General features: G+C 36.8%; 1 protein-coding gene across 3 annotated transcripts in view; it reads right to left on the reverse strand.

Annotated features, from left to right (window-relative positions):
• LOC106056984 (neuropeptide prohormone-4-like) overlaps positions 1-19,025 on the reverse strand; it is a 136,641-nt gene that overhangs the window by 101,158 nt on the left and 16,458 nt on the right. For 2 of the 3 annotated variants that reach the window (XR_008776947.1, XM_013213965.2), the window contains exon 1: positions 1,652-1,762. The exons of the other annotated variant lie outside the window; for it this stretch is intronic. Coding sequence is in view for 1 of the 2 variants with exons in the window: in XM_013213965.2 (XP_013069419.1) it covers positions 1,652-1,747 (96 nt within the window). In the remaining variant the exon portion in view is untranslated. Of the gene's footprint in view, positions 1-1,651; positions 1,763-19,025 lie in introns of those variants that run through there. 3 annotated transcript variants of the gene reach the window in all.

Genomic DNA, 19,025 nt, shown 5'->3' on the forward strand with positions numbered 1-19,025 from the left:
GAGTCACTCTCTAACACTAGATCCTTAAGATGTGAGTCACTCTCTAACCCCAGATCCCTAAGATGTGAGTCACTCTCTAACACTAGATCCTTAAGATGTGAGTCACTCTCTAACCCTAGATCCCTAAGATGTGAGTCACTCTCTAACCCTAGATCCCTAAGATGTGAGTCACTCTCTAACACTAGATCCTTAAGATGTGAGTCACTCTCTAACACTAGATCCCTAAGATGTGAGTCACTCTCTAACCCTAGATCCCTAAGATGTGAGTCACTCTCTAACACTAGATCCTTAAGATGTGAGTCTCTCTCTAACCCTAGATCCCTAAGATGTGAGTCACTCTCTAACCCTAGATCCCTAAGATGTGAGTCACTCTCTAACCCTAGATCCCTAAGATGTGAGTCACTCTCTAACCCTAGATCCCTAAGATGTGAGTCACTCTCTAACCCTAGATCCCTAAGATGTGAGTCACTCTCTAGCTCTAGATCCCTAAGATGTGAGTCACTCTCTAACCCTAGATCCCTAAGATGTGAGTCACTCTCTAACCCTAGATCCCTAAGATGTGAGTCACTCTCTAACCCTAGATCCCTAAGATGTGAGTCACTCTCTAACACTAGATCCCTAAGATGTGAGTCACTCTCTAACCCTAGATCCCTAAGATGTGAGTCACTCTCTAACCCTAGATCCCTAAGATGTGAGTCACTCTCTAACATACTTTCTTAGTGGCCATGAACATTCATCTAACACATACTGCTAATATAACAGTTCCCATAGTAACGTTATTTTCAATAAACACAACACTATACATATTTGCTTTAATATCTGCCTTCCGAATGGAATATTTGCGTGACAAAACTAAAAAGGATCTATTGAATAGTCTTACCCTATTACTTCTATTTACAAGACCATTGGGATTACTGAAGTAGACATCTTCCTATAGTAACTAGAAATGAAAATGTAAGACATATCAGGTTTCTAGATCTTTCTGGAGATTGATGAATAGCATTGGAACACTCTGACAGTGGAGCAACAGAGTACTCTCCATTCTATTGGTATAAGAGAAGCAGTTGAAGTCTTAGATTAGAAAACAAACAAACTATGGTGTGACAAATAACTAGGCAAGACAAACATTTTTTGGCTTTTGAAAAGTATTACTACTTTGTCTGACAGCTTTAAAAACAACCACATTTTATTAAGCAATATGACTTCCAACACATAAAGTGAATTTCCATCTACAGTAGGTCAAAGATTTCGTAACAATAACACAGGGCAAACATAGATAGACCAGAAAAACAGTAAAAATAATATTGTAACAAGAAAAACATTTTTAAAATATATTTTTTAAAAGACAATACCTCCATTATTAAACTTCAAATATAATGGGGAAAAAATAATAAAAAAAATATGCTTGACTCAAGTCGGGCATCGAACCTTTGACACTCTCGCAGCTAGAACTTACGCATTTTCTGACTCGGCCAGCAAGGAAGACATGCTTGTGTGATTATTTATTGGTATGCTCATTATATGGACATTTTTTATTTCTTAGGAGGACTGTTATTTTTGTGTCAACAGCTATTTTGTTAATTTTAATTGAAACTAATTTTAGATAATCACCGTAATGAAGAGCATCAAGAGAATGGAGGACTCTACTTACCTGACGTTTGGTGCGGACAATACGAAGATTTGTTGTCGTGCGGGCGTAGGACACCTTCATTGGCCGTGGCCCATGGATGCCCTTTACAATTTTCATTCCAATGGAACAATTACGGACTATAATTCAACAGTAATCTCACATTCCTCTAATAGTAAGAACTGAGATGAATCAGTATCGAATGTATTCTAGTGCTAGAGTTCTTATCACCAGTTAGTACAATTTAAATCAGTTGTGGTGGAGTCGATTCCTGTGGTGCATTCTTCAACCCTTACACTCAAAACATTTTATTTAACAAAAGAGAAAATATAATCACTCAAGTAATCGAATGGGTATGTACTCGGTCGGAGTCATTGTGCACTGTTAAATGGAATGTAGAATCGATATCGCTTTTCACGAGTCCTTCTCACATCCGTTGGCCGTTAGTAGTTCAAGGGCATGTAAGGTCATGTAGAGGGCTCTGGATACATAGAACAACGATTACACTTCAGCAATGTGGCTGTCACTTTAATGAGATGGATCTAATATTGAATTTTAAAAGTAAAGAATTTTTTTGTTGATTAAATGTGACGATGGTAGAGCAAGAGGAAGGCTAAATTTAGCCGTCAAAGTAAAAAAAAGTTCTGATTTATTTCAATATTTGTTTTTATGAAGTTCAGGATGTCTATAAGTTCAGCAGGTCAATGAAAGTACATGGCTAGTTTAAAACAGAGAAGTGAATGTCGTGCTGCCCACATGATGGTCTCGTTCAAAATGTTCACACATAATCAGAAAACAAAAATGAGCAACGCTTCCAGCTCGTATCTCAACGTGTCATACAGAAGTGCCACATATACAACGTGTCATACAGAAGTGCCACATATACAACGTGTCATACAGAAGTGCCACATATACAACGTGTCATACAGAAGTGCCACATACACAACGTGTCATACAGAAGTGCCACATATACAACGTGTCATACAGAAGTGCCACATATACAACGTGTCATACAGAAGTGCCACATATACAACCTGTCATACAGAAGTGCCACATATACAAAGTGTCATACAGAAGTGCCACATATACAACGTGTCATACAGAAGTGCCACATATACAACGTGTCATACAGAAGTGCCACATATACAACGTGTCATACAGAAGTGCCACATATACAACGTGTCATACAGAAGTGCCACATATACAACGTGTCCTACAGAAGTGCCACATATACAACGTGTCCTACAGAAGTGTCACATATACAACGTGTCCTACAGAAGTGCCACATATACAACGTGTCCTACAGAAGTGTCACATATACAACGTGTCCTACAGAAGTGTCACATATACAACGTGTCCTACAGAAGTGCCACATATACAACGTGTCCTACAGAAGTGTCACATATACAACGTGTCATACAGAAGTGCCACATATACAACGTGTCATACAGAAGTGTCACATATACAACGTGTCATACAGAAGTTTCACATATACAACGTATCATACAGAAGTGCCACATATACAACGTGTCATACAGAAGTGCCACATATACAACGTGTCATACAGAAGTGCCACATATACAAGTGAAAGCGATATGAAATGGATTATATTTCTTTCAGAACTAGAGCAAACTTTTTAATAACCTCATGACAGTTTTGTCAAAAAAAACAACAACAACAACAACAACAACAACAAACAAACTACTGGGCATTCAGTCAGTATTATTATAAACATATACTATCTCTATCATTAGGCAGTGAAACTTAGCGACTGAAACAGTTATCTACACCTAATAGATCTATAATAATAATAAGGCCTGTCTTCGAGCCCAAAAGATTTATGAGGAATGCGGAATTTCCCGTACACGCGTAGCCCTAGCTGTGACCTACATATTTTGCCACATCCAGGGCAAGCATAACCATTGTCCATCTGTGGTCGAAAAGATTTTCTTTTCACCGTCTGCGTCTGTCCTAGGCATCGGATTTTCTTTTGTAAAAGATTAATATATATATATATATATATATATATATATATATCTTTAAATTTCCTATGTTTTATCATGTTTTCGAAGAAAATAACATTTCACTTTAAAAGAAACAAACAAAAAAAAAACGAGTTGGATGAAAGCAGACTATGTTGAAGTCCAGACTTGACCATGAAAGAAGAAAACACCAAGACGTTACGAGCATGTATAAACCTCTCTGGCCAGCGACAATGTTTCCGATCGGAGGCGAAGATTTCTGCTGACGTAAGACACACGTCTTAGGAGCGAAGATCTAAATTATGCACACATAATTGATAAGGAGGCCGGCCGTTACATCAGGAGTCGGGCCAGCGGCTCATGCGGACGAGAAAACGTCTGCTGAAGTACCTGGTCAGATCGATCTTAGCAGGCTTTGTCACTTCTGCTTTGGGACAATTTTTTTTTGTCTCGCAAAATTTTGTTTAAGGTTATATAAAAAAACAAAAACACAAAAAAAAAAACAGATTATGATTACAAATGTTCTAACTCGAAGGTTCTCAGAGTTGACACCGTCTTTCCCTGCGGCGCTAGAGTTGTCCAATGTGGTGGTAAAAACATTGAATATATGTAGAGAGAGTCGGGGTCTCCAAGGAATAATGAAACAAAAAGATCTAAGGCAAGAAGAATGTGTAACTTGTACTTTAAACAAGAACAAAGATTTAAATACCCAAGCACTGAAATAAACTTCAGAAAATGTCTATCTTCTTACATGCGTTTTGAGATTTGAATAAGTGTCATACATGTTTTCATAATCTATTCAGGGAATGGCCTTGGATAATTGGAGTCCCTATGCAGCTGCCTAGTTTACCTATGCCTATGACTGATACAAGATGAAGGCTGTTACAAGATGAAGACTGATACAAGACTAAGACTGATACAAGACTAAAGACTGATACAAGACTAAGACTGATACAAGACTAAGACTGATACAAGACTAAGACTGATACAAGATGAAGACTGATACAAGACTAAGACTGATACAAGATGAAGACTGATACAAGACTAAGACTGATACAAGATGAAGACTGATACAAGACTAAGACTGATACAAGACTAAGACTGATACAAGATGAAGAGTGATACAAGATGAAGACTGATACAAGATGAAGACTGATACAAGATTAATACTGATACAAGACTAAGACTGATACAAGACTAAGACTGATACAAGACTAAGACTGATACAAGACTAAGACTGATACAAGATGAAGACTGATACAAGATGAAGACTGATACAAGACTAAGACTGATACAAGACTAAGACTGATACAATACTAAGACTGATACAAGATGAAGACTGATACAAGATGAAGACTGATACAAGATGAAGACTGATACAAGACTAAGACTGATACAAGACTAAGACTGATACAAGATGAAGACTGATACAAGACTAAGACTGATACAAGACTAAGACTGATACAAGACTAAGACTGATACAAAATGAAGACTGATACAAGATGAAGACTGATACAAGATGAAGACTGATACAAGATGAAGACTGATGCAAGATGAAGACTGATACAAGATGAAGACTGATGCAAGATGAAGACTGATACAAGACTAAGACTGATACAAGACTAAGACTGATACAAGACTAAGACTGATACAAGACAGAGACCCAGAGAAGCAAGAAGAAGGAGAGTGTACAATCAAGTGCAAATCTAAATCTTTGTGTTTTCTGTGCCAGTCTAAATGAAGGCATCGATTGTAGTCGGTGCAATCATTATTTTTAACCCGATATAATTTACAATCATACAATGTAATACAATAGACTTATACATTTTCCCAGCCCAGGTGAGTCAATGTTTACTCGGAAATCTCATTCCGTATTCTGGTCTATTGTGCCATGTGTACTCAAGAACCTTTCTGACATGTTACCTTGTACAGTCTATTACACCCTGTGAGTAGACCAGTCGATAAACTGACATCAAACTTATATGATATGTTTAAGAGTGTGACTTTCATTTTTTTTTACACAACTTGTTTATACTGCAAGAAAATTGAGTGAAACCCACTCCATCGTGGTTGCCAGGTAACAAGCAGACGATGCAACCAGATAACCAATGAAAAAAAACAACATTACTGTAGAACTTCTTTTAATAGGCCTGTAAGCATATAATTATATCTGCTTGCTTATAGCTATAATTTATAATTAATAAATAGTTATATATGAAAGACTTACAATAAGAAAGATGGCTAATTTATATGTTAAATGACGCATTGAATAAAAAAAAGTAATGCTAATTATAACGTTTTCTCGCTCACGATTTGAGAATTGAACATGTAGGTTGAATATATGTTGAATATATGTTGAATATATGTTGAATATATGTTGAATATATGTTCTTTGAAATGAGCACCAACAAGACGTTCAAATACTAGGGCAGACTAAACTCATATTTCATTGGTCATGAGGAAATAAGAAAGACTAAAATGGTCACTACATGGAGCAGGACCGATTTTAGACTTGATTAAACTCTGAGCAATTTGAGATATGGGCCTCCTTGTAATCAACATACCATTTCTTTGCTTTGTCTTCAAAACAATATTTGGAGGACTCCCAGGTAAGTGTGTGTGTGGGGGGGGGGGCCTAAACTATTAACTTATTGTTAAATCCCCCACTCATGGGGATTGATTCAAAGACTTTCGTGCTAATAGCGTGACGCTTAGTTATTCATCCATACTTCTTTGTGCGAACTTTAGCTTGAAATAACTTGTTCATTTTGTTACCAGAGTTTTTGACATGTGTCTTTTAGCTAACTTCCACCCACCTTCTATTCATGACAAAAGTGTGAGCTAGTGGTAGTAATTGAAAAAGCAAAATGCAACCATTCACTGACTATTTCTAGAGTGGTAAAATTCAGACTAAAGAAAAATTCGAAATAATTACCTTTATTACAGATGCGCACTTTTTCTCTACGCAAAGCCTGGAGTAACTCTTTTAATAAGAGCCTGTAAATTCACACTATGATAACGTGATACTCCAGAAAGAAGAGGCGCGTCACTCCCAAGGAGGAAGTAAGCAAATGATTTCAAGAGTTGGGTGACACTATCATGTGACACGATAGAGAAAATACTTCTTGGACACACTGTGACTACTAGGAAGTAGACAAAAGCAATGGTTAGGACTTGGGTTCAAAGCCAGGAAGTAAAAGGTCAGCAAAAAAAAGTTGTAGCGATGTTGTAGAGTAATAAGGTTTGCCACACAGAAAGGTTCCTAATCTGGTCTTTGTTGAGACGTTGATCATTTGTGATCCATTTTATGTTCTTAACCAAAAATAAAGTTCCCCTTTCAGACCTTGCGATCTATGGTGCAGATGATGTAGGAGTCATCTGTTTCTGTGGCCCACGTCTAGTGAGGGTGTCATGTAACTAGAATAACGACCAACTGCCTTTTCTTTTCCACAACTAATGTCAGGTACCCATTAGATTTGTGAGGGCTCAGAGGCGCCTAAGGATCCAGAAATTAAAAATCCCAGTCTTCTCAAGGATTGTTCCTTGAGATTGGAATTCAGTAAGATGAAAAGAAGAGAAAGCGATCTAAATTAATGTAGTGACGATATATTGGAACATTAAGGAAAGCGTTAGAAAAATAAAAAGATGTAGATGGGGAAAGATTTTGAAAAAAACAAAACATTGTCAAGCACGCCAGATTTAAAACATTGCTCAATAAATAATTTAAATAATTGGGTTTTTTTCTACAAGAGTACGAGCTGAGACATTTGATTCTACTGTCCTGACAAGTGCGCAGAAATCATGATAAAGTTTATTAAAATATTTCGCTTTTTAATACGTCCGAATTCTGGACACAGGATACACCATAAAAGCTTTTTATGCTTTTTCCTCCCTGCATACAAATCTTTAATTAGGCCTTTCTTTTGGAAAGTTGATTAAAGCTAATGTTTGCGCCTTTAAGGATAATGTAATGGCTATGAAGGTGCTGTAAGCATTGGCAAGAAGAATCACTACTTTGCGCTTCGTGGACAACATAGATGGTCCAGCAGGTAAAGAAGAACTAGCTGACTTGGTGGTGCACATTGACAAGAAATCCGAAGCATATGGTATGCAAATAAATCCGCATTAAAAGCTAAAATTATGACCAATAGCCAACATGGTACTAAAAGGGACATCACTATTGAAGGTGAAAAGCTGACAGGTGTCAGTAGTTTTAATTACCTTAGAGCTATCGTCTCAGAACTGGCCACAATTGCACAGTACGCAGCAGCACTGGAAAAGTCAAAACAATATGGAATGTCTAATTCATAGGTCTGGACACAAAAAAATCAGACTGATGTGCTCCCAGGTCATGGCCACATTCTTATATGCTTTCAAATTTTGGACAGTGACTGCAGAAATAGAGAGAAGGATCCTACCAATAGAATTGCGATGCTACTGAAAGATCGTATAGGTAGAACATACCAAGACCGCATCACAAACGAAGCTATTGACGACAGGGTTAGTACAGCCACTGGACCACACAAAAACTAATAAGAAAACACGAAAAGTAATACAAACGCCAACTAAAATTCTATGGCCATATCACTAGGTCCTTAGCGCTCGCAAACACCTTCCTTCAAGGAACAATACCAGAAAAAAAAGAATAGTCAGACAGGGAAAGAGATGGGAAGACAACATAAAAAAATATACGGGTCTGTCATTGATGGAGATTCTGTCCAATGCAAAAGACATAGAAGAATGGAGAAGAGCGGTAAACAGATTTAGAGTGGTGCCCCAACGGTCCAACAGACAAAGGAACGGGTGAAGGTGAAGATAAGAACTAAATACCTTGAAAGTCTCTGGCAAACAATATTGCTTCACAAAATCATTAAATTCCTTTGTTCATATTCACTTGAAATATTGTATCCACTCCATTCTAATGCTAAGTTACACCTTGACCTTTAGCGTAAAAAAATGTTACTACCAAAAGTGGAAGGCCTGCAGCAGATTATAATTTGATATTTCTTTATGTGTCAATTATGTTGTAGCAAGCAGTTGTGAACGAAATTGTTCCTGATAAGAAATGGTTGCATTTATTACTATAGCGCTCACGTGCCTGCATTCTGTTTGACACAGATGTCAAGGACAAATTGCTGGTGCGTTTTTAGGTCAAGGTCAATAAAGGTGAGACGCGGCAAAGAAAAGATCGAAAAAAAAAATTAAAAAGACTACAACTGAAGAAGACAAAAGATAACATAATTAAATGCTAACTATGTGGAAATGTTTTGCAGTGTTAGATGTTTCGCTATTCTGAAGTAAAACAAACAATTAGGCCTACGTATAAGGCTTTTGAGCTTTTACAAGTCACACCAATATGTCCCTGTGATCTGGTTTTAGAGTGAAATTGTTTGGTCACTACTACAAACAGTTCTTATCCCCCCACCCCAGCCCATTAGGGATTGTGTATGTGTGTTGGCCGATTTAATCTACGTAGCATGATAAAGATGCCATTTGTAGAAGGATAGATTGTAGTTCCGGTGTAGAAGGATACATTGTAGTTCCGGTGTAGAAGGATACATTGTAGTTCCGGTGTAGGAGGATAGATTGTAGTTCCGGTGTAGAAGGATACATTGTAGTTCCGGTGTAGAAGGATAGATTGGTAGTTCCGGTGTAGGAGGATAGATTGTAGTTCCGGTGTAGAAGGATAGATTGGTAGTTCCGGTGTAGGAGGATAGATTGTAGTTCCGGGGTAGAAGGATAGATTGTAGTTCCGGTGTAGAAGGATAGATTGTAGTTCCGGTGTAGAAGGATAGATTGTAGTTCCGGTGTAGAAGGATAGATTGTAGTTCCGGTGTAGAAGGATAGATTGTAGTTCCGGTGTAGGAGGATAGATTGTAGTTCCGATGTATCAACGAAGGGGACCGCTATTAAAGAAGGAAACACATGTACATAGCGTAGAGGGATAATGATTAGATTTGAATGATTTCAGAGACAATTCAAAATCCTTAAACCTCTTCTGATTCAATGTGTACTTTGTATATAACTTCAGAGCTATAGAAGTTTTCATCAGCAAGGGAATACAAATGTAGTTTAATTTGGTTATGACGAAGGATTTTATTGAAATTATTTTTTGTTCAATAAAACCAAACGCCTACGCGTATTTTGGTTGGATTATCTAGCTTGAGCTGTCCACAACATCTACTTCAGCTAACCAGATTAAGTGTCCAATACAATCTAAATTATTTTAGATCTTTACCCTAATTCCAAAATAAAGACGTCGAGAGCCAACCACTCTATGTTGGGTTGAAGCATTCTAGTCCCAACAAATACATTAAAAACAAAGTCAGGCATGTCCGTTTTAATTAAAAGTTTGGGGTTTTTTTTGGTCAGCAAACGGAAATGTTAATTTAACAAAAGATTAATTCTGGCTTGCCACTAAGATCTCATCTAAATGAACGACTTGGAAATGCCAACGAAATGCATGAAGGGATTGCACTGAGATTGTTGTATCTGAACTATACAAATAATTCTTTGTACATCAATATATTGAGAGTTGATTTTTGTTTTCGATTATATACCTGACTTTATGTGTAATTGGTAATATGAGTGCTTTATGTTTCAGCATTGCGTCTTATTAAGAGCTATTTAAAATACGACCAGAGTAAAACTATGTTATAGCTAAATACAACGAACCAGGGTCAAAACTTTTTGCGAGAAGTTCAATTTCCCTAGTTCTCAAAAATTGCTTGTACAAATAACTCGATATGTCATGTGAATACCTAAAAATAAATGTTTCAAATCTGTGTTTGATTGTATTTCGAAATGAATCTCTTTGTCCTTGTTTAGTAAGTAGACTTACCAATTGGTTTAGAAAGAAATGACATTAAAATGTTCATTATTACAAAGCTTATATTAACTCACTCCGTCTGATAGGTACAAAGTGTGTACACGTTTTTTTTTTACAATTTCCTATTCTCGAATAAAGTTGAAACTTTGCACAATTATTCATTCTCAATAATAATACATGAACCAATCAAATAATTAACCAATTAGATCAAACCGACCCCTTAGATAAGTTTTTAAAAATCAATTTAAATATTTTCTTTTTTTCTTTGCACTCCATTTACAAGATTTCAATTTGATTCCTTATATCACCCAATATCTAAACACAGTGTGTTATGTTAAGGTTATCCATTTCAGCGAACCAATGTTTGCTGTGGTTGATACAATGACATCTATTTTATAGTTTTGACAGATAAATAGTTCTCTTGTAAGCTGCATTAGCTCACAATCTACTACGTTACCTTAAAATCTTGAGTTAAAATCACAATGACTCACTGCATTCTAATGTTGATCGGTAAAGCACCCCACCAACCTACAAGTAGATCTATGTCCAGTGAATCCCCCCCCCCCTTTTATACACATTCTTTTGTCTAGAGAATTATATCTTTGTACAAAACGATCTGGCACTCAAAGTCTGCAGTTAGTTGCAAAGAGACTTCCGTCACAGAGCTCTTCTCTTTTACAAGCACATTTGGAAACTGCAAGTACAGTTAAACGGAGCTGCCTAGAGCCTCAGTTCTTGCAGGCAAAGTACGTCTTACATATAGGTTACTTCCGGTAGTGCTGCAGGCTAACTAGGTCTAGGTTAGGTGTAGGAAGTTAGGTCAGTAAAATGGTTTCCAAATCCTATTCCTTTATGGGCACCTTATATCTCAAGATCTAATCAACATTTATGATAAACAACATCATATCAACATTTATGATAAACAACATCATATCAACATGTACAACAAATAACAACAGCTTATTACAAACATTGAAGAATCTGTCACGCCTTTCTCAAAATTTCAGCATTTCTAAAATTCTAGTCTCGTGCTACCAGCTCTACTAACTCTCATAGCAACATTCTTTTAGTTTTAGTTAATTCAATGAAAAACGATGTGGCGAGGCCTCTAGATGTCTCTTTGTTTGGGAATCCCTGATCTTGAAAATTTCAAAACTCACGTCAGTACACTTGTAGACTCGTGTTTCCAAGTGTTGGCTGAAGACAATTACCTGCCGCACGCTGGTACTAAACACCGAGTTTCGTGGGCCACGACTTCCTATAATAACATATGGTCTTGATGTGACAAGGCAAATACCCAGAAGAACTCCACATTGATCTGGCAATGTAAATTTAACAGTCTACTGTTTCAGTTTTTATCTATGCACGCGCAAAACAAAGAAACGTGAACACAATTTGAGTAGAAGTGATAAAAAATATGCGGAAACGTCTACACCTAAAATGATTGGAATTTGTAACTTGTATGTGTTATTATTTATGTGGATATTAGGCGTTGTCACGGTGTACAACACATATATCCATTATCTAGCATGCAAACCCAGTTGTATAGTTGAATCATATGTACAAACCAAACAATTGCTAATCGTTATAACAGTGGTCTTCAACCTTTTTTGGCCTACCGCCCCCTTTTCGAATTTTTTCTTTTGAAAATTCGCCAGCGCCCCCCCCCCCCTCCCTTTTCTAAGAAAAACACTTATATAGAAGCGTGAGAAGGCAAATTTGAACAAAATTATTTATTAATTTTTATGCTGTCAATAACACTTATCCCGCATGGGAGACGAACGCAGGCTAAAGGCAATCTTCTTTGGCGGCAAGGAGGGCGTTACAGATACAAGCGCTATAAAGATCCACTCAGGCGCCATTTTGCTCTCAATGGCATAGAGGAAATACCTGGCTGCATTCTCTGGCAGCAGATGGCCTCTGAGAGAGACAGTTGGAGAGCTCTCACAAAAGTTGCTGTACAAACATTTGAGACTCAATGAAAAGCCATTTTTGAAGACAGACGTAAAAGACGGAAAGAAAAAGTTAAATAGACCGCCAGCAGACAACGGTTTGTCTACAAAAAAATCGAGAAAATATGCAGGCTGCAACTGGGTTTGCGTAGTTATATGAACCACTGCACTCAGTCTTAATCTTCGGAATCGAAGACATTGCCATTATTATCATTATAGTAAAATTATGTCAAACAATTTGCTGTGATAACACAAAAAATGTATCTCATTGTCTTGACTTTCTTTCAAAGCATAAGAATAGTCCCCTTCCTCCCTTTTTATAAAATGTTTTGTAAAATGTTTTACATGTTTCGGATGTTCCTTCAGAGTTGAAGATAGTTTACTTCCTAGTCCAAACCTCCCGCAGGACGACGGGGGATGGGAGCGGGCAGGATTTGAACCCTCGAGCATCGATAAATCCGAACGACAGTCCAGCGCGCAAACCTCACGACCAGGCAGCCATTATTGAATATTAGGGCCTAGTGTTTTTAGGTTTAGTTGTAAATTATTTTATTTAATATAAACATTATTGTTACTGAATTCACTACAAAATGAAATAAAGCTAATGGGAACCTTGTGCCTCCTGCAGTCTGACAATATTAGACATTTCAAGCTATAAATTAGAAAAAGCTTTTTCATTAGATTTGTTACGCACTAAATCTAGGTTAACCATGTATGTTGATGAAAAAGCTAAAACATAATTCCATTTTCGACCACAGTTTTGAAATTTTACAGAAACATTTCAGTGCAGCCACATCTCTGTTGTGCTTCCTATGTTAACATTATTTTTACTGAAGACATAATTTTGTAGATCATTTTTTTCCTGCAAATTGAATTTGAGCATCAGTAACAGATGTTTAATAATTGTCATTTATATTTAATTGTATTTATTTATTTATTTACATCCTAGAAGCGAATCGAAATTTCTTCATAGAGCATTGTTTTGTCAATTACATAGATATCGGTGTCCTTAAGCAGTAATTCCTTTGTCAACAAACAACTTATGTGAGATTGCAAAATTCTTTAAAATAGATTTAATATCTTAATAAAAAGAAAAAAAATATAATCAATGACAATTTCCTTCCTAGCTATCGGAGGTTGGTTTTATTCATTTGCGTTAGATGCTTATCATGTACAACATTTTTTTATCCTGCTTTAAGCCATAGCAAAACGTTGAATCTTCCTGTTTCTCAAAAAAATATTTCAAAATTGTATTCAAGAGCTTAACAAAACGAGCAATAACAAATCCCTTTCAAAATACAGCGAACTTGAGTCTAACATCTTTCACATCATTTGTTTCACAAAACTCTTGAAAGATGCGCTTATTTTCGGTACTGGTTTGTATTTTATTTACAATTTTTACAATTAGATTCTAATAGAACACAAATTGTGGGCTAAACTTTTCTAAAGATGTTGCCTGTGTATCATAACAAGGTGAATAGTGACTAGATCTGTTCTCTAACAATGTCTCTGTTCTGAAATTAGAAGCAAGCTGACTCTAATTTGACTATATTTAGTTTCCTGCTTTAATTTTTAAGAATTTTAAAATTTGTTTTGTTTCAGTGCACCTTTAGTTTCTTTTTTCCCCCTCTATGCCCAGCGCCCATTTACCGTCCTTATTGTGCCCAGCGCCCCCCCCCCTTCCAAAATCACGAAAACGCCCGTTGAAGACCACTGCTCAATAACATATTGAATTTTTATTATTGCTGCCCTTGTACCCAGCCTTTACATATACAATATTCCACCTAGGGATCCTAAATACTTAGTACGTGTATGTCATGGGACGTATCACTGAAAAAAAAGTATCGAGTCTAATGTAACCGAGATTGAGGTTTCATTATGCACTGTGGGCAAGTGTTTCAAAGGGCCGGATGTGGCCCTCGGCCGTAGTTCAAGCATCACTAAAACATTATGGCAACATCTGAAATGTTTATGAGAGTTCACTTAGTGATCTATTTGAAATTCTTTTTTTACAATTTTTAAGGCCTGTCATTGGTTGAAAAAAACTTTTAATAGATGGACTTTAACATACCTACATATTATTTAGTCAAACATTATGTCATTTGTATAACTATGTACTGATGCAGGTCCGCATTTAACTATGTTCATATTAGCCGATTAGTACATGTCCAAAACATTTCAGAATGGTACCGTGATAGGAGTTTGATATTGTTTACTTTAAAAAATACTTCCATTTTATGTAACTTGCAATAGTTTGTATGCACCCAAAGCTTGTGTAAGACCAAAGGATAGCTGTGCTAGTGTAACTTGCAATGTGGAAACATAAAGTGCTCAATAAATATATTGTTTTAAAAGTTGCCAGAGATATTCAGTTAAAAAAGAAATACTATATTGAAAATAAAAAAGGATTTGACTATTAACGGGTTAGATTTTTTCCCATTAATATTTAACCAAAACACAAATTATTTCATGTGAAAGATGTAAGTAAATCAAAGTGTATTCACATCTAGATGAGTAAAAAGTAAACTTCAAACTCTATTTATTGACTAATTAATAATGTCTGGAGTTAATAATCGTCTAGTCGACACGCCTACAGGGAGACATGTTCTGCCTCATTTGGTTTCCATGACGACAGGATGGGGAAAAAAAAGATGTTACTATATTATAAAATGAAGTTCTTGCGTCTCCGTTGTTAGAGATAGGATGGAGAGAAACCCATTGATTGCTTACCTAGCTAGGTATGTTCCTAGAAGTGTCTACAGATAGACAAGTGAACTGAAGTAGATAGCGAATAAATGGATGGTGCTTGGTCGCCTTAGGCAGAACTTAAGGGTTATCATATCAAACATTTTACCTGAACTAGTTGTATTTTTACTTAAAATTTTAGGGAGGACTGGAATAAAGACCTTCTTTTGTGTCCTGTCCATCCTAATGGTTGAATCAGTTAAAAGGGATCAAATGGAAATCACATCAAAATAAAAATGATCTTACTAGTTCCATCACCAAATCTAGCCCTGTGTATCCAAGACTCAGCCATACTGTCATGCGACAGACCAAAAAGTCGACACACGTCCTAAAGTTAGGTTCATAAATAAATGGATTTTTTTTCATTTTTTGAAATAGGAAAAATTGTCAGAAAAATGTATGGTGCCATAGAAAATGAAACTGGATGGAGGACACGCACTAACCAAGAAATACACCAGCTATTAGAAAAACCCTCCATAGTGACGGAAAGAAAAAGGAAACATTACGTTGAAGAGGTCACTTCGAAAGAAACTCCGTGAACAGAGGAGCTAAAATAGTTTAACGGCTAAAACCAAAACTCAGGAAGAGCATGAATACGATGTCTCGAAGATATAGAGGCCGATCTACAACAGTTAAGTGACCGTACAGGGAGACGAGTCGAACAGGATAGATCTGAATGGAAAGATATAATGAAGCGAGACCAAGCGTTATAGAAGGCCTTGACACTGAAATGCAACGTCACAACCTGTGGGCAGTTTAGACCAATAGCTTGTTTCGCACGTCACAGGTGTGTACAACGTGGCAATAACCTGTTGATCTAAACTACCTGCCAACGACAAACCGAATGGCAAAAAAAAAAAAATCAAAGTAAAAATTTGCCTTCTAAAATGTCACGTCCACCGCGCTTAAGAAAAACAGAGAAGAGGATGAAGAAAGGGTTGAAAGAGCTTTACTGTTGATCGAGCCTTGTCAGATGACGAGTGAGATGGGACAAAAGAAAATCTTGTCCTGACCCGGATGTACTCATGACTCGGTGTACATTTTATCTTCAACAAGTGAATAGATTGGAGTGATGCCGACCTTAACTCCTCGTTTCCAATTTATTCAGAGAAACATAGATCTGTTAGGAAACATATTGCTGTTAGAAAACATATTGCGTTAGGAAACATATTGCTGTTAGGAAACATATTGCTGTTAGGAAACATATTGCTGTTAGGAAACATATTGCGTTAGGAAACATATTGCTGTTTGGAAACATTGCTGTTAGGAAACATTGTCATTAGGAAACATATTGCTGTTTGGAAACATTGCTGTTAGGAAACATTGTCGTTAGGAAACATATTGCTGTTAAGAAACATTATCGTTACAAAACATTGCTGTTAGGAAACATATTGCTGTTAGAAACATTGTTGTTAGGAAACATATTGCAGTTAGGAAACATTGCAGTTAGGAAACATATTGCAGTTAGGAAACATATGCTGTTAAGAAACATATTGCTGTTAAGAAACATATTGCAGTTAGGAAACATTGCAGTTAGGAAACATATTGCTGTTAAGAAACATATTGCTGTTAAGAAACATATTGCAGTTAGGAAACATTGCTGTTAGGAAACATTGCTGTTAGGAAACATTGCTGTTAGGAAACATTGCTGTTTGGAAACATTGCTGTTTGGAAACATTGCTGTTAGGAAACATATTGCAGTTAGGAAACATTGTTGTTTGGAAACATTGCTGTTAGGAAACATATTGCTGTTTGGAAACATATTGCTGTTTGAAAACTTTGCTGTTTGGAAACATTGCTGTTAGGAAACATATTGCTGTTTGGAAACATTGCTGTTAGGAAACATATTGCTGTTTGGAAACATTGCTGTTAGGAAACATTGCAGTTAGGAAACATATTGCTGTTAGGAAACATATTGCTGTTAGGAAACATAACCTCCTTATAACATGACCTGCTAATCACATAACCATCTTATTGTATTAACTTTTAGTCACATGACCTTCTTGCTAAATATTAGCTTTGTTAACAGCACAACTTTAATATCATTTAAATCACGTGACTCGAGATACATTGGCATTGAAATAACAATTAGATCTACTGATTTAATACCATTTCATTTCAACCATATTCAACGTTTCTAAATTAGAATGAATCTTAAAATGTGTTTCCAAGCATTCATTGGGCGAAATATATAATATAAACGTCATCTGATCCTTAGTCATTTGGGACAGTTGGGGCACATTACCTGTTAACAATCTATTTCAATTACTCTCTATTGCCACGATACACCCTCTTTTATTTACTAGCCCATCAATCCTCGATGTTGTCTTCCTATCTCTTCTATTATCCTCCTCTTTCTTTCTTGCCCTGGTGCTGTTCCTTGTAGTCCTGTCGATCTCGCGATATGCTCGTACAGACTTTCATTAGACAGTGGTTTAATTATGATTGTGATCCTCTTTCGGATCTCTTCATTAGTGATGCGGTCCTGGCAGGTGACACCTTGAATATTTCTGAATCTTCTCAATCTTAAAGCTTGCAACTTTCTCTCTAATTCTCAACATTACATTATTTGTGTCAGACACGACGAATGTCCCAGGTCAAACCTCCACCACGCCTATCCTTTTAAAGCGAGACTATTGGGGATTGCGTTTAGTGAAAGTAAATTTTATTTCTATTTTTAAGCGCTCGCGCACACACATACACACACACCTCTACTTGTTCTCTGACATCACGTGGCTTAACTGGGAGGGGGGGAAGGTCCGAATTTGAAAACCTCCCCGGGCCCCCACTTAAGGGTACCTCAAATGAGTGTCCGATATTTGTTTTTACGTTAAATATTACCCCATGATCCCATGTCTTGACGTCGTATGTCAAAAAGCAGGGGCCCCTATAGAAGTCAATCCCCCCGGTCCCCCAAGTCCCTAGCTACGCCACTGGCTGACACATGTATTGACTTTTTAACGAGAACCTCTCATACGCATGACATTTTTTTAAAAACATAATATTTCAATTAAGAACAGATCAACTAGCCACGCCCACTTTCCAGGTGTTGCTGGGAAATGTTGGAGACTAGGGCGCTTGGGAAAACAAAAATTGTCAATCGACCAACGCAATGGCTTCCCCATATACTTGAGGAGCACGGCTGTTGTAGTTGAAGGACTTGATCAGAACACTCTCGCGCTAGGATCAAATCCTGAAAATCAAGTTTCAAGATGTCATCACTGTCAAGGTGGGTTTACGGGTCTAGCTAGGGGAGGATATAATGCAATGTGTTCCCCACCTCTGATGTCTAGTGTATTAATCGAAGAACAACAGCAAACCAAGTTGCATAATAACCGAACCGTAAATAAGTGGACAATGATCGTTGAACAATAACAAAATTTAATACTAAATACAAATACTTAATATTCAGAATATGTGCAAATCATGTGATAACAAGTTAATGTATTATTAATAATAATTGTACAAATGGACACACCTCAGGCACGCACACTCAGTTCCTACCAATCAGCCTGGGATCTCCCAAATAGGCCTACTACAACACGGAGATGTAAGGGATTCAGTGAAAAATGTAGCGCAAAAAGAATATAAAGCCACAACGCTAAAAAGAAACTTACCGTGACGGTAAAACATACACAATATTCTTGACTTCAAAACAAGCTCTATGCAAACTAATTAATATACCTAGAAACACGACTATTAGACAAGAAAGACACAAGACAATTACGACACACATTCTACGACTGAAAAGATTTGAGTCATTAAAACTGTGAAATCATTAAGCTCTAGTTTAATTTTCCTATAAAATGTTTTTTTTTACCAGATTTGAACCACCGATCACGGCCTCTGCATTGATAACGACTATTACTTTCATATCCAGTATCACTTTT

This window comes from Biomphalaria glabrata, chromosome 3, assembly GCF_947242115.1.
Source record: "Biomphalaria glabrata chromosome 3, xgBioGlab47.1, whole genome shotgun sequence".
Taxonomy (NCBI): Eukaryota; Metazoa; Mollusca; class Gastropoda; family Planorbidae; genus Biomphalaria; species Biomphalaria glabrata.